We start from the raw sequence: 23,161 nt of genomic DNA on the forward strand, positions 1-23,161 counted from the left end.
GCTCTGGAGGTCCAGGCACGGTTCATCTGCCAGGACACAGCCAGCACACTGAGTGCCCTGCTCTGCTGCTTTTCTGCCATCAGAAAATGAAGCCATGCTGTCTCCCTGCCACAATGTCTCAAAAGAACAGGATGTGGCCAGCTGGGACAAAGCTGATTTCTCAAGAGACCCAGAGCTGCCATGAGCACAGTTTCATGTTTCTATGCAAAAGCCCTGCATGCTGCTGTGCAAACAGCCCACTCCGATGTGACAGAGTTTGACATGAAGTACTTGAGTCACAGCCCCATCCCCTCAGTGAGACGGAGACCCAGAGCTCTGCCACAGGCTGTCAGGAGCTGCCTCTCCTGGACACTAAGGCTTCCCCAAGCAGGAGTTATCACACCATGGCTTGGCAGGGTAGGAATGGGCAGAGGAAGGTGAAAGACAGGGGGTGAGGCACATGCCAGCCCTCCCAGAGCCCTGGGCTGGATGTGTGCTGTGCCAGGGCAGCCCAGGAGCAGCAGGAGCCCTCCTCCCTTCTGTGGAACCCCCAGTGCTCCATGGGAGCTGAGCTGGGACCTGCAGGCTGTGCCAGGAGGGGGGAATGGCCAAAGCCCCTGGCAAGTGGCTGGGAATGGACACTGAGGACACCGACCCTTCCCCTGACCAAGGGCTCAGGGCCCTGCAGGGCTGAGCAGGGCCTGTTTGGTCACCCAGGGACTCTGCAGGAGCCAGAGAACAGCAGGAGACCCTGTACTCAACCACTGCAATGACATGTGGATTGTAATGCTGTAAAAGCCCAGGGATTCCTTTGTTCAAGGCTGTTTCTAGCACTGTACCACTCAATTATTAAGTTATTATCTTTCCAGAACTGGATGCCTGAGACTCTGCTGTGGGAAACCTGGAGCAGAGATGTTTTTTAACAAGCTTCACCCTTCTCAGGAGGGATGTGCCACTCTGTCTCTGACACCAGCATCTGGTATGAGGCAGAGCACCAGGGCCAAGTGCTCTGAAGGGCTGTGTTGTTCTGCCATCCAGGCACAACAGGGCCATTGTTGAGCAGACCTTGTACTGTCAGAGTCACCCCCAGAAGCACAGAGAGTCACAAGCCCAGACCAAGCCAGCTGCAGCATTACTGCTTGTCTCCAGTTTGGAATGGCCTGCCGTGGGGACAAATCCCTCCCTGGGTGACTGCAGAGCGTGGCACACCAGCGAGATGGTCAGAGGCAAGGGAGGCAGCCCGGGAGCTGGGGGCATGCTGCCTGCTCCAGGTGCTCTGCCCCGCAAGGGTGACTGGAAGCAGTTAAAAAATAAACTCCCCACAGACTGAAATTGGCTGTCTGACCCCCCCTCCCTGGGCTGTGGCATGAAAAAGGGGGGTAGAAAAGTCACCCTCAGCAGGCTTGAGGGCAAACAAAGAGCTGGGCAGCATGGCTGCCTTCTGGAATTCTTGTGCCTGTGAGTGCAGCTGGGCTTGGAGGAACGGAACATCTGGGAATAAAGCCAAATGCTTTAATGTGGGGCCTCCAGCCTGTGCACTGCAGGCAGCTCAGCCTGGCTGAGGGCTCTCTCTCTACCTGTGCTGCAATCCTCCTGCTGCATCCTCTGCAAGCCCAGCAGCTGGATGCAGTACCAAACAATGCAGTTCCAGCATCCTCTCTCCCATCTGTGCCAGGGCATCCCTTCATGTGCTTCATTTCTCACACATCACTAGGGTTTTAACAGGCCACACTCTGCTGCTGGGTTCTGCAGCTTCCCAGACACAATAAAATCACTTGATAACAACTAATAATTAGTGTCCTTTCAGGAAGGAAGGGATTCTCCCTTAAAATAGAGACTCCCTCCCATATGCACACACAAGTATGCAGAGCAGTGCTAAGGCACAGCAACCTCAAACCTTGCTGCAGTCATCTGCCAAAAATGTATTTACAGAAACACTCTGGAGCAAGTAATGTACCTATAAGTTAGAAAAGCAAGTAAAAGCATCATAGATAAGTTTCTGGAGATCTTGTCATGTATTCTTCTCATGAGAAATTAATAAAAGGACATTCTGAGAGTGCCCAATGAGTAATCCCTGTTAGTTGTCTGTATTTATCACAGAATCACAGAATGCTTCAGGTTGGAAGGGACATCAAAGCTCATCCTACTCCAACTCACTGCCATGGGCAGGGACACCTTCCACCAGACCAGACTGTCCAAGCCCTGCCCTACCTGGCCTTGGACACTTCCAGGGATAGGGCATTAATTTATTTAACCACTTTTAAAAAGCCTTTAACTAATCTTCTCTCTTTTAGGAAGAATGCTGGACAACGTGCCTGAGAACCCTATGTTTAATGATCCACATTTCTGATAATTTTATTATAATTACTATCTAAAACCCCATGAAATTAAAACAAAATTGCAATAGTTAGCTCAGATTCTGTTCCTGGCCCCAGGCCATGAGCAATCTTTTGGCATATTATAGCTACACTTTCCTCTACTTTAAAATGAAATTTGCTTCCTCCTGTTGCTGTGGTTGGGCAGTTCCCTGCTTTACAACTTTTTCAAGCAGCAACCTTTTACTTACAAACACCCTCAATTCCTCTTGAATGGTGTTTCCCTGCAGAGGAAATCTGTTCCCTGGATTAAATGGCCCTCCATGACCAAAACTTTGGGAACCTCAGATGCAGAGAAAGCAGCGAAATGGCCAAGACACAAAGTGCTGCCAGATGCACATTCCTGCGCCCTCCCTTGTAATCTCTCTCAGGCGTGGGGAATGTGGCTGTTGTGCCTGTAACCCCGCAGCACAATGCACTCACACAGACACACCACCTCTATTTTTTCATTTCTGCTGCTGCTACAAATGTTAATAAACTAGCAAACTAACAGACAACAAAATAAAGCACGGGAGGGAGGTCATTCTGAGCCCTTGGCAGGCCTGAAGGAGGCTGCAGGAGCCGTGGCTCACCCTGCCTGCTGCTGCGGCCAGACAGACAGACAGACAGACAGACAGACAGACAAGCAGCCAGGCAGACAAACAGGCAGCTCTGAGAGCAGGGGATGTGCCCATGCCTGCTGGCAGGACAGGGTGGCACAGGAAGGCCAAGGGGCTCTGGGGGCAGTGCAGAATGCTTGATGCCCCTCTCAGTTGGGATGCAGGCTGCAGCAGGGCTCAGCAGACAGGGACAGCCCCACTGACACCAATCCCTGCCCCTGCAGCATCTCCAGGGCCCTTCTCTGAGGATGCCAGTGTGGGGCTGCCTCTGTACCCTGACAGGACACTGAAATGTCCCGCAGAAAAACGAAAATCTTCTCCACCAGGCTCAGCCACTCTGGGGGCTGCTCAGGCAGGACCACAGCTATCTCTGCCTGCCTGCCCCAATCCTGTCCCACAGCAAGGTGTGGGCAGCCACATCAGAGCTGTTTGTTGGCTGAGATCAAGGCCAGCCTGTGCGTGACACCCAGGTAAAGCAGCCCCGGGTGGGCAGAGCAGCAGAGGGTCTCCAGTGCTCTGCAGGAACTGACTGCTTCACTCTTCCCTGTGATCCTGAAAGAACTGAGCTGGTTCTCATCAACCCAGCAGCACCAGCAGCTCTCTGCAGCTGCTGTCCCCTCTCCAGCATCCCTGCACAGTGGTTCTGCTCCCTCTGGCCTTTCTGATTTGGAGGAGGACACAAGCAGAGGACACCTGTGTGTTTCTCCCACATGCAACCTTCCCAGGGCTTTAATGTGAGCAGCCATTTCACCAGACCAGGCAATGAACTGAATATCTCTTATCTCTGGCTGAAATTAAAGGGTTTGTTCACATTCACCTTCTAATTAGTGGCCTACCTCTGAGGTAAAAAACCTGTTTCTTGTCCTCACAGCTGCTGCTCCTGGCCCTCTACACACTGAAGGGAGCTCAGATCTCCTTTTCCTGGTTTGGCTCTTTTTAATGAAACTCCATTCATCTGAGAAGAAGAATATCCAGGTCACCACATTTGTGCAGTGGAATTCCTTCAGTCCTGGTCCACATAAACATAGAATAACACTGAAGGCAGCACATTGCCAGTGGTGGGGAGGACTGCAGAGATGAGGGATGGCAAAGGCAGACCTCAAGGAAAGGCTGGGAGTGGCAGCAGTGGCAGCTGAGCAGAAAACCTGCTGCTGGGACAGGATCAACCGCACAGGGGTCAGGTGCATGCAGAAAAAAAAAAAACTGGAGCAGGCAGAAACACCCAGGAAATATCAATTCAATATTCAGCTTGGAAAAAGTGCTAATAGGAGCAAAAAGCCCTGAAAAAAGCGAGCAGGGGGAAATCCCTGGAAACTAAAGTTATCCATCAAAGTTATTGATGGATTTTAATTTGCTCTGTGCAGTAACTGAGCATCCTCAGAAGAGCACAATGAATGTCACTGGGTCCTCCACCCCCTCTCTTTTCCCAGTGTCCTATCTCACTAGATAAAGATGTTGAATAAAATGGCCATTTTAAAACTGCCTGGCACCTCAATCCCTGGGCTATCCTGCCAACAGGATTTCCAAGCATTTCCAACGTGGTCCAGACACAGCTGCATAGTCCAGATTCATCAAACCACACTCTCAAAGCAGATAAAGAAAATCTATTGTTTTGATAGCTCTACACCTAGCAAGTTAATCTTGTTTATGGAATTGGGGATTTCAATATCTGTCTTCCTCCTATGTCCATTACAGCATATAATTACCTGTTACTGCATCAGTGAATTTGAATAATTGTAATACAGAAACATCCGAAGTCACTGGGAATGGGAAGCCTTTGTGCATGTAAGAGAAGGAACCTTTTAGACTGCTTTTAAATTAAAAAAAGCTGCCAGTTATTCCTATGACAAGCAGAGAAGTGTAGGCGCAGAAGTAGATAAAATCAGCAGAAAAACATTAGCAGCAACAGGAAATAGTTTATAAATGTGTATTAAGAGGAAGGCCAAGTAAAAGAACCAGTGGAAGCTCAGCAGAGGAGAGCTACCCATGAATGACCATGTTCAGGATAATCAACAAAATGTCATTTATTAATAAAGCCCTCCATCATCAAGTTAATACCAGCTACAAAGATTTCAGCCTGCAGTAGGAAAAGAATAATTTGGAGAGCTCTTGAGATTGATAGACTTTTGAAGAACTGGCTCGTAAATCTCAGAGTATTTGCTAATCTTCTCTGAGAATCCATGGAAAATCTAGTCCAAAAGAGAGTAAAAACTGGAGATCTAGGAAAAAATGACCTGAACAGAAAGAGAAAAAAGTAGTTTAATAGAGGGCAGGAATAAAGAATGAAAGGGGAGTGTCTTGGACATGCCAAAAAGAAAAGGGCGGTTTGTTTTCCCATCCCTCACAGGAGAGAGGAAAATGAATTTAACCTGCAGATGGGAAGGTTCAGGATGGAGGAGGTATCAAAGCCACAGTAAAGGTTGAATTTCTTTAAAAAAATAGCAAATAACTCTTTATAAGAAATGATGTAGGTACTATTCAGCCTTTCTGACTGTGACTGTGTGTAAGGCACACATATGTATCCTCAGCAGCTGTTCCCAAAGATTACACCATGCTGACATTCCACTGGGACATGGCTTGGAATGGACACGTTTGATATGAAAGTAGAAACATTATTTAAAGTATGACATCATGTATTAAAAAGAAAATAAAACCTAATAGAAATAATCTCATGATCTAATAGGAAAATGCTGCTTAGGAAAGATCAACACTTGGAGCTGAAAGTTAAGAATTGGGGTGGGGATGGTACAATTTTTCTGATTATTTCTGATTATTTCTGATTATTTTCTGATTATTTTTTCTGATTATTTCTGATTTTTCTGTATTCTGGTATTATTAAAGGTTTCATTCACAATGAAACCTTTAATAATACCAGCACAGCAAAGGTGCTTTCTGGCCACCCTGCACTACCTGGACACCATCACCTCAAAGCGCCATAAAGAAATCATTCCTAGCCTCTAAACCCTCTCCACATGAACCTCTGCAAGCTTTTGCATGTGAATTACAGTAGTATTTGCAGCTGAGGTACTCTGAAGCCTGGGACTGCAAAAAAAAAAGATTAAAACTAGGGAATACAAGAAAGTTCTGTTGAGTCTGCCAATTATATTCCACTACTTTAGATGGGATTTTTAAGTCCATGAGGTTTTTAAGTGATATGCTTTTCTGAAAAAGGTAGAATTCAATTTTTTAATCTACACTTAACATAAAAATAAATGATCCCGAATTTCCAGATCACAAGCTGGTACCCTGTGAAGAGCATGAAAAAGCCAGTATTGCAGCACAGCCTCTGGTACAGCTAATCCAGCAGCCATGGAAACACTCTTTGGATGTTACCCAGAGCACCAAGCTCCTACAGGGTCCCTTCTGTCAGGAGCTCGTCCAGCTCAGGGCACGTCCCTGTCTGTGCTACTTCCCTTCTGAGACTTCCAGTGAAGTCCTGGGGAACCTCTCTGTGCCACCTGTGGTGCTGCACCCAGCTGCCTCGACACTTGAACACTTGGGCTGGGCTCAGGCAGATGCAAGGTGGGGGAAAAAAAACCCCAAACTTATGGAAAAATTTAATTCAAACCCAAGAGCTGCTTTCTGGGCTGTAAAAATCATATTTGCACCTTCCTGCTCTGCTGCAGCAGCTTTGTTTGTGGAGGAGGGAGTGGGGAGGCTGAGCACAGCCCTGCATTTGCAGGCAGGTCCCACCTCCTGGACACCAAACCTTGGCCTCATGCCCGGGAAAGAAGCAAGAGGATGCAGAACAGATGCTAAATTCAAGCTCCAGATTGATAACAACACCCTCAGGCTCCTGCTCTCTGACTTAGCAAGGGAAGAACAGCTTGGCAAGACACAAAAACTACATCTCAGTTTGGTTCCTCGTGGGGATTGCCATCCAGCCAGTTTGAGCACATCCACAGGCAGAGCTGCTCCAGCCAGGACTGCAGAGCTCAGCTGAGCAGGTGCTCACAGCCCTCTGATCACCAGGGAGAAAAAGAACCCAGCTCCTTCAGCCTGGACATCTGAAAAAGCACTGGAGAGCCTGACCTCAGGAGTTTCTCTTCCTCAGCTGGCTGTAAAAATCAGTGTTCTGTCTTTTTGAAATAAGGATGAGCTTGTTCTTGTTTGCAGGATTAAGAAGTTCCTGCCCCAAGGCTTCTCACCTGTCCATGCTGGAACACAGCAGCACAAACAATCCTTGGAGCTTATGAGAAACCTGCCATGCCCCTGGACAGCCTGTGCTGGCACTTCTGGTGGCTCCTGGGGCAGCAGGATGGTGACAGCACACACAGCAGCTCCTGAGGAAGTGTGTGGTGCTTGACTCCATGCAGAGAAGAAGAAACTGCAGCCATGTCCATCAGTTTCTGCCCCTGAGCTGCTCACCTGGCACAGGAGGTTGGTTTATCTTCCTCTCCTGGAGACTAAAAATGAGCCAGTGACACCAAACACACGCAGCCCCCACCAGGCAGGGAGGAGCCCCTCCTCACCCCATCCCAGGAGTTTTCCACTGGTGTGACGGTGTTCACAGGGGTCCAAGGATGAGGGGAGAGACGAGGATCTGACTCCATGTCTCAGAAGGCTGATTTATTATTTTATGATATATATTATATTATATTAAAACTACACTAAAAGAATAGAAGAAAATGGTTTCATCAGAAGGCTAGCTAAGAATAGAGAAAGAAAGAATGATAACAAAAGCTTGTGTGTCAGACAGAGTCAGAGCCAGCTGACTGTGACAGGCCATTAATTAGAAACAACCACATGAGACCAATCCCAGATGCACCTGTTGCATTCCACAGCAGCAGATAATCATTGTTTACATTTTGTTCCTGAGGTCTCTCAGCTTCTCAAGAAGAAAAATCCTAACGAAAGGATTTTTCATAAAAGATGTCTGTGACACACTGGCGAGCTCTGGACAGCTCCTGCCAGGCATAAACCCACACCAATCCCCTCTGGAGAAATCAGCATCTCCTGCATCACCTGCACAGAAGGGCTGGACTCCTCTGTCAGGAGGTGGGAGCAGCCCTGTCAGTGCCCAGGCTCTGGTGCCACCTGTGCCACCTTCCCCGGAGTGCTCCAGCTGCTCCAGCCCCATCCAGAGCAGCACAGCACACACTCAGCATTCCTGGAGACCAGGCTACTGCAGCCACAGGGGAACAGGGCAGGCACTGGCTGCCAGCAGGGTCTGGCCCCTCTGCCCTCCCTCAGTGTCCACTCTGGACGGGTCCTGCTGCTCGGTGGCCTCGGGAGCTCACACACAGGGAAACACCAGCCCTGAGAGCTGCACCAGTGCCTGGCGAGGCTCAAGAGGCCTTCCTGGGGCTGCTGCTGGGTGCAGATGGGGTTAAGGCACCATCAGAGGGTTAAAGGGGAGCCCAGAGCATTGCCATGTCTACACCTGCCCAAACATTCTTCTCACAACTCTCAATATTTCTGTGCCTGCTGCTGAATTGGAACAAAGCATCCCAGCAGCCTTGGATGTGCAGGATGGCACTGCCTGTGCACACCTGCAGCCCCCCAAAAGCAGTGCCTGCCTTTCCCACCCTCACTGGCCCTTCAGAGGGGTCAGCAGAGCAGGGCTGCTCCTGCAGCAGCAGCTCTGGGCTGCTCATTCCGCGGTCCTGTCACTGACTGCACTAAGGGGAAGAAGTTGGTAGGATTACAGAAGGAATGTTTTTTGGTGAATTTTGCACAGCTGCAGGATCTCACCATGTGAAGAAAAATAATATCTGTTTTATTTGAGGGAAATCTGAGAGGTTATCTTGGGTTTGGCCTCCCTCTAGGAGTTGTCTTGCACGCTTAAATGTATTGAATCTAGTGCCTAATTAATCCCGCTCTGCTACACAATGGCAGCACACTTTAGTGCATTATATTATTATAATAACATAGAGAACTGAAACTATGCTGTAACTTGTGGTTGCTGTTCCTCAGGCTGGGCTCCTGACAGAGGGAACCTCTGGAGCTGAAGGATATTTTCTCAGCAAGCTCTGAACAAAAGTTGTAAAATTCAAAAGTGGAAATGTTACATTTCAAAAGTTGTAGCATTTCATGATCTCCACTGAAAAAGTCTTTAGACAGGAAATGGGGCTGAGATCAAAATTTCTGTTACAGGAATAGCTTTCAGATCTGGCCTGCTCTTTTCTGGGGTGGCAAATTTAACTCCTTCCTCTGAAGATATTGCCTTACTACTGCTGGAGCTGCAGCCTAGCACAGAGAGGGGGAAAATGAACAATAATGAAGAATTTATACATTTGTAAACACAGCCATTTTATTTAGTTATAAATAAATGTCTCACCTTAAGAAGAAACTGTGGACATTGCCAAGGAAGGCAACATCATAAATAAAATAAAAAGCCTACAAGAGAGGAAAAAATTGTGTCCTACATTGTGATCAACAGTAATTCAATTGTACTCCTTAGGAATATTCTGATAAGGCAGCTGAGGTAGCTATACATTATGTGATAGAGACAATTGTTGCTCTCCACATGGCAGGATGAAACATCCTGGGTGTACAGGCTATCAAAAGCCAAGCTGTAACCTTATTTACTAAAATTAGTAAATAAATTACTAAAAAAATTGTATAAAATTAGTAAAGGAAAAATTATTTTGAAGGATTTTAGTTGCACTGCATCTCAAACCATAAGAAACTCGTGGGTGTGTGCCCTTTGAGCCGTGTGTCACCCAAACAGAGTCACAGTGACAAATCATGGCCCAAATCCAGCCTGGTGCCATCCCTGGCAGGCAGAACCCCTGTGGCAGCTGTCTGATGGTGCCAGTGCTGCATTTCTGTGGGGTTACAGGTGTGCACCCCAAGCAGGTACCCCCAGAGATGCTGAAAGGAGCAGCCCCAAGAACCCCCTGGTACAGAGCAAAGCTCAGCAGCCACAGTCATTGCTGTTTCAAGTAAAGCACTGATGGCTCAGATTGATTTTGGCTCTTCCAAAGGAAGGGTGTGCCCCAGAGGGTGAAGGTGCAGGGTGGCTGAAGTGTGACTCCTCAGAGCTAAGAAAAGAGCAGAAACCTTTATGAGGCTCTCTCTTGGTGCTGAGGAGCAAACATCCCATCCCTGCACAGGGAGGGATGTGCAGGTCACATCAACCTCCCCAGAACATTTCCCTGCCATGGGGAAAGGAGGAGTAAAAGGTTCTCAAGGTCACTTGCCTCTAACCACAGGGAAACACTGGATGTTCCAGCACTGAAAGCAAAAGCAAATTCCCTACCACAGAAGTGAATGTTGGGATTTATTCACTCCAGGGCCTGATTCTGGGCTGGAAACAGGCTGTAGCTTCTGAGTGGCTCTTCAGAGGCTGCCAGGGCACAGCTCTGACCCCAGGCAGGGCATTGGAGCTCCTGCTGCAGGAGGCAGCAGAAGGGAGGAGAGGGCTCAGCCCTGCAGCTCTAACACCATTGCATACAGCAGGGACACACACACAGAGCACCGACAGTGCTAACACAGGGATTACAGCCATTCCTGCTTGTGTATTACTGATTCTAAAATCACAAAAGAGCCATTTCCAGAGACTCACACCTTGCCCAGCAAAAAGCTGCTTTGTTCAGTGCAGCCAGCTTCATTCCATGTGTCACCAAAATCCCTGTGGGCAAGCTTAGAAGACTGTGATATAAAGACCTGAGCATCACTGGGTGGAGATCTGTGATCAAGCTCTCTGACCAAAGTGAGTACAAAAATGCAGCCAGGGCTGAAGCATTCAGCATTCTCAGCTCCTTTCCCCTTTCATGTGCTACTTGAGGTTGGTGGTCTCCATCTGTGGGCTCCCTGTCCCCAGTGTGGGGCTCCAGTGTGGCCAGCACACCTCCTCTCCTCCTCCAGCAGAGTCCCACCTCAGAGATGGGACAGTCCCAGCCCCAAACCAACAAGATTCCCAAGGATGGTATCAGAGACATGCTGGAAGATGCCCTGTTCCATGAGCAGGCACACAGAGCACTGGCCAAGGGATCGCAGTGTGCTGGGAACACTGATTTGCACCAGCAAAACCTCCTCCCCAGCACTGCCAGCAGAATATGCCACAGTCCCATCCCTGAGATGAATTATGTTGCTGGCCCATGATTATGTTTTTGGCAAGCACTGAGGGAAAGCTTTGTCCCTCACTGAAGATTCATATTCAGCCTCGGTAAATGGTGCTGGGCAAGAGCAGAGCAGGGAGCCGGGGTGAGGGATCCCCAAACCCTGGGGCAGTGCAGCTCAGAGGAACTGTGCACAGGGGTTCACTGACTCAGGTTCATGGCAAAATTATTGTCCAAAAGATGATTTACACATGATTTCCTTTTGGAAGCACCTGAAGTTCTATTCTCCATTCTGTAACAGACTGAGGTTATTCCCAGTCTTCATTTGGTCTCAGTTATCACTGATCATCAGCAGTCTGCAGTGCAATGAGACAAGTCATAGGCTCTCCTAAATCTTGCTATTGAGAGTGATTACTTGGCCTTGGGTAATGAATTAGTCCTATTATACAGCAGCTGGCACAGTAGAAGCTAATCTGCTGCTCAGGCAGCTCATTACATGGGCAGGGCTGGAAGTGCTCAGCTGTGTGCTGCACACACAGCCCTCAGCAGCATTTTTAAACTGAATTCTGCACACAGTTCTTCAGGGCTACAAAACAAACTATGTCTATCAAACCAGTTTCTGTCTGTTCCTTTCTGAGTTAAGCATTTGCTCACTCCTAGGAAATACAATTCCTCTTCTGTGCAATTTCTATATGGCACCTTGCCATATCTGTATCAAATCCAAACTCTGTTAATTCTTCATTCTCTGTCAGCCCTTGCAAACTCTGTCACTCCTCATCTCCATTTTTCTCCTCCAAACTCCTCTGTACCAATTATTTCATCCACCCCACTACCAAATGCTTTCCAGCTCTGCCTCTTCTACGACCAAATTTCACTTCTGTAGCAACTGGAACTGCTCCTGTACTGCACCAGATTGTCACTGCAGGTCTGGCTTTGTGGTTTTGTGGAAATGGCTCAAGGAGGAGAATTTCAGCACACTGCAACTGCAGGGTTTCATTTGGAAACACGAGCAAAGGGCTAAATAAGTGAATTAGAAAGGATCAGGAAGACAAAGCAGATCCAGGCAGCCAATTTAAAAGAACATTCTGAAAGTGCTTATGGACGACCACAGTCAAACTAAGCAGAATGACAGAATAAATTCAACAGCAATGTTGTAGCCATGGTGGCAGGAGCAGCTCTGTGTGGTACCCTTGGGAGTGCTGATACCTGTTGTCAGACCAGGTGTGCTTGTGACAGCATAAACTCCTTTCTATGAAGACTTCCGGGAGAAAAAAGCAGACAAGGACTGAAAAAACTACTATACAAAATGAGAAATTGATAAGCCAGAAGGCAAAGAGCAGAAGAAAAAGAGTCTTCCTCAAACCAAAGGTGAGCCACAAAGGTCTGGTTATGTGGCTGTGGAGTGATGATGCCAGTCGCTCCTCAGACAATTCAGGAAGGTGAGAAATGTCTTGTAAATATGTTCAGGTTATACATGATTGTTTACACGAGCTCTGAGCTCAAAGAACAGGCAACAACACAGCAAACAAAACACACAGGGAATAAATGCAAAGCATTACATATGGAGGTAATAACTGAAATCCTGTTGTACTTTTCATGTCCCGAACAATGTCAAGCTCAGAGATCCTTGCTCCTTCCCTCAGACTTCCACAAAAGCTGTTCTTTTAGCAGCCCAGGGAGCTGCTCCACGTTAACCCCTTCCATGCTTCCATTCCACTGCTGCATTTTTCTCAAGCAGCCTCAGAGCTGCCTGGCCTGTCCCTGGTGAAGGGCTGTGAGGGGTGAACAGGAGCCACAGGAAGGACACTGCAGGTGCAGTAAACAATGACATTTAACCCTGAGCTAGCAGATTTCAAGGAAGTTTTTACTGTGATTCCAAGTAAAACAAAGGGGAAAGTTTGGGAAGACCACACGAAAAGCTTGAGACTCTTATTTTTGTTCCTCTCCTCCCCACTCTCACACCTTTCTCCTTTTTACCCCCTGATGGACTTGCGGAGTGTGTTTTCATATTTTTCAAATATGAAAATTCAGTACTTATGGGACAGTTTGATTATTCCAGGCTCCATTCCCAGCCCAGAGGAGCTCCTGCTTTCTCTGTCTGTGATGAGTCTGTTTCAGCTCGCCCCTGCTTTGGCAACACTGATCCTCTGCAGCTTTCACATCTGCTGTGTCCCTTCTTTGATGAAAATCATGGAATATCTCATCAGAGCACTCCGTGGAACATCACACACCTTCCTTATGGATCTTGGTCTGATCCATTTTACAATACAGAACCCCAGGTCTTCCCAAGACTTATTACTTCTAATTTCCTGTTATTGAGGGCTTTTTCCACAGCGCAAAGAGAGGCAAAGAACTGATGGATGTGGGCACATGAAGTGATAGCCAGCAAAGGAGTTAAAGTTGGGAAGATTTAGTTCCTGGAGACTGTGGCAGCAGAGGCCATTCCAAGTGCCACAGAGCTGGGAAAGCCCTGAGAGATCTGTGCAGTAAACAAACCCAGGGCTCAAACAAACCCTGGAAGACCACGGTGCTTTTGCTGCCAGCATCACAGTGGGAATATCTGTGGCTCAAGAACAGCCTGCACAGTCTACTCTTACCAACCACCAGTGCAGGAAAAATGCCAGACAGGTCTCAAAGAAAGGTTTTCAACCTTTGCATCTGCACCTGTTGAGGAGCTCAAAGATTAGTGCCCAAAGTCATCTGTCAGTCAGCCTAAATTAACTCCCAAGTGCCTCATGCTGATGGCTGAGCACTGAGGGGACTGCTCACAAATGCTGACAAAAGTGGATGTTAAAAGATGCTGGCCTATTCTGCTGCCAGATATACTCTACAAAATGCAGAGTGGCAGCTCCTGAGTAACCCATGGCACCCCTTTCTGGAATGTGCCAGCAAAAAAGCAAACCACAGATGCACTAGGCTAGTACAAAGGCTATTTTGATAGCGTGATGTGGAAAACTGGATTACTAGTACAAGCAAAAAGCTTTCTCTGCTATTCCATACGCCTGTAAAAGCACTGCTCCCCAGGGCAGTCACCACAGCAGGTACTGAGAGCCCACAGCAGGGAGGGAGTCTGGGGAAAATGTACAGCCTGCTCTCCCTCTCCATCACAAGTGCACTCGTGCAGCCATGGCAGGTATGCAAGGGGCTCTGCCATGCCTCACCCCGTGCTACAGACTGAGCCTGCTCACCTGCCCTGCAGGTACAGGGCAAACCCGTGAACAGCCCTGCCTCATACCAGCCCTGCACGGCAGCTCCTCTCAACAGCTACCGCTTTACACAGTGGAGCAACACAAAAAATTCCAAATACGCTAAAGCACACTTAAATTTTTCAAGACAAACACTAATTGAAGCACGGACTTGGAAAATAGTGGCTGAGCAAACTGTTGGCCCTGGTTTCACACTGTTCTGCATACTCAAGGGCTCATACCAATAAAATGGAGTGTGACAGGTTATTAAATATGGTAAATGACACTTTGAAGTGACATGAACTGATGGCAGTGTGCAAAGCAGAGTGTGGGGACCATCCATTCCATTATGCTGCTCTCGGGTTTCCCCAGGTCTGTCCCTGTCTGCAAAGGCAGAGCTGTGCAGGGTCCTGGGAATGAGCACACAGGGAGCAGCCACTGCACCCCAGCCCCAGCTTTTGGGAGATTTCAGCAATCTGCCTTGCACAGGGAGCAAGGCATAGTCCACAAGTGCTGGATGCTGAGAAAGCTGCCCACAATGAGTGATCCCTGGGGGTGTCAGAAATCAGAGACAGAAACATCAGTGCCTTATGTCAAACATCCCAAACACAAGTTAGTAGTGGCTGGCTCCCTTTGCTGTCAATGGAGGGAACAGGAAGAACACCCACAGAGGGAGAAACTCCTCCTGCCCTCAGTTGTAGCATGGCCACAATGAAAACAACTGCAACAGACCCAAATATTTTCAGAACAGACACTACCTGCTGCTGTTATTGTGGAGCTTCTCCAAAACAGACAATGTCCTATCTTTGGGATAGCACTTGGCGTCTGCAGGCAGCAAAATAACAAAAATAAAATAACAAAATAACAAAAAACAAGTCCTGAGAACACACTCAGACATTTCAGATTCTGCTAATGAGTATTGGGGCACAATACTGAAAATAATGTGCTTCATGGGCATAAGCAACCATGGAAGATAAGGAATCATGGAGCATAAAACACAGGTTTAATCTGGTTAGTTAAATGATTAGTTAATTCTACCTGGTCATTTATTATCCCACAAGTAAAAGCGAAATAAGTAGAGAAAACTAAATCCTATCAAAGCTGCCAGAATCTTCTGGTCTTGATTGCAGAGCCAAATTTTCCATTTTGAACATGAAAATAAAGCTTTGTTTTTACAAAATAAGTATCTGGCATTTTCTCATTATTCCTACTGTGTCTTTTTAAATGGCATTCAGTATAGAGTGCTGTGTGGTACATTCAGCACCTCTGTTTGTGGCAAAACACTCAAGGCACCGAAGGTGCAATTTGCACTCAAGCTGGGAAGTGAGACTTGAGTGCAGAAATCACTCTTGTAGTTTCCTACAGGACTTGTGCCCCATTCAGAGCACAGAACGAGCTGGAAATTCTTTAGGGAACAAAGCAATCTTCAAGTGAGTCTTTAAATGATCCACATTTTTTATGGTTGCTCCACATCCACCCTTAAATTGCAGGTGCACAGCAACTCATTTAATCCTGCCCATCTAGAAGGCAGACATCTGCAGGGAGACTGTTTTTGGACTCTTTTAGTAATCCACAGGCCATAAGAGACATTCCAGTTTAAGCCTTCCATGGCACTTTTTCATCTTTTAGCTAAGGATAAAGGAAAAACATCTTTAAAAATTCTGTCCCATGCAATTTTTGTAAGGCCAGCAGTGTGATTGTTCTCACCTGCTGCAGAAAGAGCACCCATGAGCCCAGATCCTGCAACACCTCAACTTCTGCAGGGGACAGAAGAGCTCATAAAAAATATCACAACCATCTTTAAGACCCTTCTCTGCACAAAGTTTGGCTATTTTTGGTACTATTCAGTTTTTACATTTTATCTGTAACTCCAACAGAGCGAGACAGTTATTGCTGGATGGATAACAGGGATTGTGAACTGCAGCCTCACATCCCCTTCACATTCTCCTGGGGCTTTAAATTCCCTCAGAACTTGATTAAAGAGCAATTTTTCTGGCAGCAAAACATAATTTCCTCACCCTTTTATATTTGATTTCATTCACATTTGCCAGAAATATCAGTGGTCAGATGATCACAAGCTTCAACTCTCAAAAATACAGAAAGTCAAAGACAGAAAAAAAGCCTGTGTGAAACTAAACCACAAGGCAATACCACAGGATTCTCATTGTCACTTCTCTCATGAGCACTCTGAACAACAGTTTGCTGTTGAATCACGCAGAGCAGACCGTCCTCAGCGTCTGTGAGCACTGAACTTCGGGAAATTCACCTTTTCCCTGAGACAACGCCCACAGCAGGTCCCATCTACACAAATCTCTACCACAAAAACCTCTCCCTCTGCCCTCATTAGGGAGCCAGCCCTGCACCAAGAGAATGAAAACCAATCTTCCACACCAGGGGAAATGCCATCCCCACCTCAGCTGTGGCTGCTGCCCCAGCACCAGCTCCCAGGGGCAGCAGAATGGCCAGAACACCCAGGATGGTGTCACCAGCACCCCTGGGCAGGAGGCAGGAGACAGACAGACCAGCCTGGCAGTGATGCCATCCACTCTTGGGGCTCAGCACCCACAGCCTTGTCACACCAGATTAAACACCAGATTCCTTCCCCAGCACCCAAGACAACAGATTGGAGCATTACTTGCTCCACAGAATATCCTCAGAAAAAAGCAGTGGCAGCAGCCACATCTGTGCCTGAGATCATCACACATCCCCTCACAAGAGTTCTTGTGGCTCTTCATGAATTTTATGTCAAGCTGATTCTTGAGTGGGGAGGTGGAAGAATGAGAAAGAGTGAGACAACAAACTCCAAGGATGTAGAAGAACCTTCTGAGAAAGCAAAGTGCCATTGCTGTGTGCAGGAGATAAGGACACCATGTACAAATAGCTCAGGGCTCAGGTACCCACAGCCATCCAGGTGCACACACAACTTTATTCTCCTTTGTGCATCAGGAAAAGCTCTGTTGCAACAGGTACCAACACACCCTCCCTTTTAATACCTATCACTGACATCATACAGCCCCCAGGATGGCAGAGAGCAGTTTAGCATGGAAATCCTCGACACATTCGCTGCTATTACTAAATAAATAAATAAATAAATGGCTCTTTATTAAAATTTTATTATTTTAAAAATTTATTATTATTATAATAAAATTTAAATTTTATTATTTATCTTAAAAAACAAAATTAAAATAAAATTTTAATTTCTGTGCATTCCTTTCATCCTTTTTCTCTACGACTCCCCAGGCACCACGAAGGAAGCAATCTGTGCCATGCCATGCCATGCCATGCTTCCTGCAGCTGGATGTGCAACAACCTCCAGGCTCAGCTGCTTGCACATCTCCACCTGTCCCAGGTTGGTTTAGGTGAGGTGAGGATTACATAGCAGTGGAAGCAGTGAACCATCTGTCTGACAGCTGCAGGTGAAGCCTGCACCAGGGAGAAGAAGCACACCATTCCTTCCTTCCTGAGTGCCTCACAGTTCTGGTAAATCAAGCTGTGGAGTGCAGATAAGATCAGTGGCAGCTCGCTCAGTCAGATTCCAGAGCCACCTCCATCCATTCTGGAAGCACACGCTGTGCTTCATACAGAGCCTTACATCTGTGGGATGACTGAAGCTATAAAAAGTGCTGACAATTTCCAGCAAATCTGCATATGTTGCTGCTGCTGCTTATATAAGTGATTTCTAGTTAACTACAAATACAAAAAAACCAAGGGCCAAAAATAGGTTTTCAGAGAAACCGCTTGCAAATGTGACTGAATGATCCATCTCCCCAATACTCCAAAATCACTTGTCTAGAAAAAAGCAGACGCAACAGAGGTTTCTGCAGAGGGTCCCAGGCAAAGCACCTCCTGGAACACACACTACCCCACTTTCTCAACATCTGTGCTGCCCTGCACCACGAAGGTTGTCACAAACTGGAGCACCTGAGCCTTGTGCCAGGTTGCTCTTACATGTGGACCTTTAGAGATCTCTCTACACACCTCACCATCCCAAGCACCCTGATGCAGCTGGGGTGAGGAGGCAGCCAGCCTCAGGGTGAGGAACAGGAGCTGTTGAGAAATCCCTCAGTGCATCACACACCACACTCCACTGGCTCTGTGCTCACCACCTCCTCACCTGCATCTGCACAGAGTCCCTCTTGCTCCAGCCTGGGAAGGACAATTGCTTCACCTGGGGCTGTGACAGTCTGGTACCGAGGGGCCCTGTAGGGCTCTGCTCAATGGTCAAAAGGTCAGGCAAAAATATAAAGCACACAGGAGGGAGGAAAGGGTCAGCAAAGCCCAGATTTGCAGGTCTCACAGCTGCCATAGCTATTAATCACCAAAAGAGAGGTGAGGGTTGAAGCTGATGGTATCTACTCAATAGGATATGGATCAACAACATCCTCCTTCCCTGAGCCCTTCAGCTTGCAGAAGGATGATGCAAAAGAAAAACCAAACTGACAACAGTCTTCAGGATTGCTCTAGAGTCCATGGATTCTCACGCTCAGGAAATACTGCTTAGGGACCATTTTTCCATTAACCTACTGTCTACAGCAGTGTAAGGAACCACACTTGGTTTTCCAGCATAAGGAAGGCAAGGACACGCTGGAGAGAGTCCAGCAATGGGCCATGAGGATGATTAAGAGTCTGGAGCATCTGTCATACAAAGACAGGCTGAAAGAACTGGGACTGTTTAGCATCAAGACATGAAGGCTTGAGACGGATGTCATCAATGCGAATAAAAATCTATGTGTGGGACAGTAAAAAAATGATATAGACTGTTCTCAGTGATACCCAGGAAAAGGATGAGCTGCAATGGGTACAGATTAAAACAGGGAAGCTCCCTTGAAAGTGACACAAATTCCTTTAAAGGACACAAGAAAAGACTGTGAGGGTAGTTAGACACTGGAATACATTGTCCAGAACAGTGTGTCCACCCTTGCACACACTGAAAACCCAACAGACACAGCCAGGCAAGCCAGACTAGCTGATCTCCAAAGGTCCTTTCCAACCCAGTGATTCTGTGATTAAAACCACAGCAGCCTCCTCAACTGCTCCCAACCAGCCCAGCCTCAGGGAACCCATCTGGAACCCCCCACGAAGCCAATACCCTCCCTTTCTCCCTTTGCTCTCTGCTTTTGATCAGTTTTTGGTTTATGCTCCCACTTTCCTCCCTGACAGCAGCATCCTCCCCAGAGCTCACAGAGACATGCCATTTCTGGCTTGTCCCTACCATGAGCTCGTCCAGCTCTCACTGCTTCCATCGCTGCCTTGAGCAGGATGCTTTCCTGCCATCCCTGTTTTCCTCTAAGCCTCCACTGTGGGCTTGCAGCAGCCACAGGAGCAGGAAAGAAAACAATGCCAAATGTCTTTATCTCTTTACCTCTCTTGTCTCTCTTGCCCCACATTTACCACTTTTTTTTGGTCCTTTACTTGAAAAGACATTTTTGCTAGCAAAAGAACACAGGAGGCAGCAAACGCAACAATGCCTCAGGAACATCCATCTCTGGCACAGGGCTTTGTTTCCTGGAAGCCACGTTCCAGAAAAGGCTCCAGAGAGAGCACCAGTAGTTGCTGGGGTAAACTGGGCACAGGGAAATGAGGGCAGGACAGAGGGAGAGAGCAACATCTTCCTCTTCAAACAATGTGCGGTCAGGTTCAGCTGAGGACAGAGCACTGAACCTTGCTGAGATCTGCAGGCCAGGGCCACCCAAAGCCCATGGAAGGGCTGGCTGGCACAGGAAGGGGACTGATGTCCATGGCCCCATCTGGACAGGCACTGTCACCACCTCCCTGACACCAGTTCCCATGTCAGTGTGGCTGGGCAGGGACTCAGATCAGAGAACAGAGAAGGACAGAATTCCCGTTGTGGTGTCTTTCAGTTAGATCAGGACCCTGAGCACGCTGCACACAAGGGATAAGCTACCTATAGAGAAGGGAAAGGCTACCTGAACAGAGAGACAGAGCCATGAGAGACAGACACACACAGAGCTTCCTTCTCACACATCCACCCTGATGTGTGCCAAGTACCTGTGGTCCCATGGATTTGGTTCATTGGCTCTCATTTGATGAATTTTTTAACTCCAGCTCATAGTCCTTATTAGGTACCACCTCTGGAGAAAAGGAAAACATGATCTAGAGTGAACACAATCAGCCCTTGCCATTTTTCTTTTTCTTTCTTTCTTTCTTTCTTTCTTTCTTTCTTTCTTTCTTTCTTTCTTTCTTTCTTTCTTTCTTTCTTTCTTTCTTTCTTTCTTTCTTTCTTTCTTTCTTTCTTTCTTTCTTTCTTTCTTTCTCTCTTTCTCTCTTTCTCTCTCTCTTTCTTTCTTTCTTTCTTTCTTTCTTTCTTTCTTTCTTTCTTTCTTTCTTTCTTTCTTTCTTTCTTTCTTTCTTTCTTTCTTTCTTTCTTTCTTTCTTTCAGAAAGGGGGCCAGGCTGTGTGGACAAGTGGTCTCCACCTAAGCTATCAGTGATACACAAGCCAAGGGTCAGAAAGGCACATTTAGGGGCAGTGGGCACTGATCTGAGCATGGTGAAACTTGCTCAAACTTAAGGAGAGAAACAAGAGTTTCTGACAGGAAAGCAAAGCTACGGTATTTTGAAGCAATTCCCCACTGCCTCTGCTGAGCAGAATCTTCCACATCTCATGATACATTTTTCCTCAAGCAACTCCCAGATTCCTAGATGTGTAAACATTTAGCAATTTGTGAAACCACAAACATTCACGTTTCTCAATAAATGATCTTGTAGGTGGCAAAACTGACAAACAATAGGACTCTCACATTCTGAAACTAACGAAAGAAATCCCAAGTGTGTCAGTTGCACGGGAAAGTCCACGGCCTCACTCTTGTAGCCCTGCGTGGGCAACTCTCGCTTCTCCTTTCCTGTCTTTCCAGGAAAAATAATAAGAAACAAGAAATCAATGGAAGCATCATGTATTTTTTAATTTATTTGGACAAGAGAAACTAAAAGGCAGCACCAGATTTGTGGGCAAAATCTCCTTTTGCATAGAATCTTTTGCTCACAGAGCATTGCTCTACACGCAGCAGGTGGGCAGGTTTTGCTCAGGACTCTGCTTCCTGCTTCTCTGGATTCCTTGGGAGGTGTGCATGGAAAACTGGGGATGGGCATTGCCTGCCTTGCATACAAGCAAAGCAGGCTGGCTGATTCCCCTTGGAAGGGGAGGACAAGCAGAGGCTGAGCTGAGAAATGAGCTGTGAATGGCTTCAGTCCAGTCACCATAGGGAGATGCTTCCCAACACCACTGCCATGCCCACAGCCTCGGAGTAAGGTCGAAATGACAACAGGGCATGGCCAGCAAGGAGAGGACTGATGGGGTCATGGCAAATTCCTGCTTTAGTGCATGAGATGTTTCAGAATTCACATGCAGAAATTGTAAAGGAACTCTTCATGGACATATTTTTTACCCTCACATGGAGCCTTGTTTGCACGTTTGCCATAAACACATTCAGGCACAAGCAGTCCTGAGGTGGGAATCCAACTGTCATCCCAGCTGTCAGGGCCCTGAAAATGAATGAAGCTGACAGAACTTTTCAGTATCCTACAGAAAGTCCATGGGTCTGCACAAGCAGCCTTAACCCTGCTGGGGCTCCCTGAGCCATGCCACAGGTAGGGAGGGCAGTGAGGTGTCTGCAGCTGGCTGGGGAGCTCCTGCAAAAGAGGGAGAGAAGAGTTGGCTCCAGGGAGAACTTAAGAGAGTCTTCCAGTACCTACAGGTACTGGGAAGGACATTGGAGAGGGGCATGGAGTGAAGGGGGAATGGCTTCAAGCTGAAGAAGGGCAGATTTACATTAGACATTAGGAAGAAATTCTCCTTTGCAAGGGTGGTGATGCCCAGAAAAGCTGTGGCTTTTCCTGGAAGTGTCCAATGCCAGGCTGGGTGGGACTTGCAGCAACCTGGTCTAGTGGAAGGTGATGCTCATGTAAGAGTGGGTGTAATGGGACGATCTTTAAGGTCCCTTCCAACCCAACCCATTCTGTGATTCCATCATTCTAGACCCGAATCACCTCTTCCACAACATAAAGCCACGACACGTTCAGTGAAAGGAAATGAGAAGGAGTGGGGCTTGCCCAACATCGACCCTTGTGAGGGACGGACAGGCGCTGCACCACCGCAGCCGCCGACCCCTGCTGCTGTTCAGCCACTGTGAAAAGCCAAGCGTCCGGAGCACCCGCAGCTCGTCACACACCTCAGCTCTGCTCTCCATGGCTACAGCCACAAGCACCGAACGCTCCGGCTGCCTGAGAGAGGCCGGGCAAGCGGATTCCTACAGCACCCGGCAGCCTCAGTTCGGGTGCCGGGACACCTGCCCGGGGCTCAGCGATGCTGAGGGGGATCCAACAGCAGCACGGGCATGGCTCCGTGTGCCGGGACACCTGTCTGGGGCACAGCGATGCTGAGGGGGGATCCGACAGCACCCGGCAGCCTCAGTTCGGGGTGCCGGGACACCTGCCCGGGGCTCAGCGATGCTGAGGGGGATCCAACAGCAGCACGGCCATGGCTCCGTGTGCCGGGACACCTGCCCGGGACAGGGGAACAGCGATGCCGAGGGGGGGTTCGACAACAGCAGGACCATGGCCCCGTGTGCCGGGACACAGCGATGCTGAGGGGGATCCAACGGCAGGACCTCCATGGCTCCGTGTGCCCCCGGGACCGCCGGTTCCCCCGCGGGACATCCCCGGGCCGGCCCCTCCCGCCCGGCGCAGCCCCGGCCCCGGCCCCGGTCCTACCTCCAGCAGCTGGACGTAGCTGGCCGGGAACCATCCGCGCAGCCCGTCCTCCTTCTGCCCTTCCCACCAGCCGCCGTCTGGCACCTGCAGCACCGTGATCAGCTCGCCCGCCGCGAAGCGCAGCCCCTGCCGGTGCCGCTCCCCGGAGAAGGGGTACAGCGCCTGGCAGCGGGTCCCCGACATCCCTGCGGGACGCGCCCGCCGCCGCCGCCGCTCCGCGCCCGCCCCGCTCCGCTGAGGGGGCCCCGCTCCGGCCCGGCGGGCGCCAGGCGCGGGCAGCGCGGGCAG

At 48.4% G+C, this 23,161-nt stretch overlaps 1 protein-coding gene across 2 annotated transcripts in view; it reads right to left on the reverse strand.

Moving 5' to 3' along the window:
* The window catches only part of GAS7 (growth arrest specific 7), a 79,826-nt gene extending 56,757 nt beyond the window's left edge, over positions 1–23,069 (reverse strand). For both annotated transcript variants that reach the window (XM_063175907.1, XM_063175906.1), the window contains exon 1: positions 22,874–23,069. In XM_063175907.1, coding sequence (XP_063031977.1) covers positions 22,874–23,056 — 183 coding nt within the window. In that variant the 5' untranslated portion in view covers positions 23,057–23,069. The remainder of the gene's footprint in view (positions 1–22,873) is intronic.
* Between the last annotated feature and the right edge of the window lie 92 nt (positions 23,070–23,161).

This window comes from Melospiza melodia, chromosome 24 (assembly GCF_035770615.1).
Source record: "Melospiza melodia melodia isolate bMelMel2 chromosome 24, bMelMel2.pri, whole genome shotgun sequence".
NCBI lineage: Eukaryota > Metazoa > Chordata > Aves > Passeriformes > Passerellidae > Melospiza > Melospiza melodia.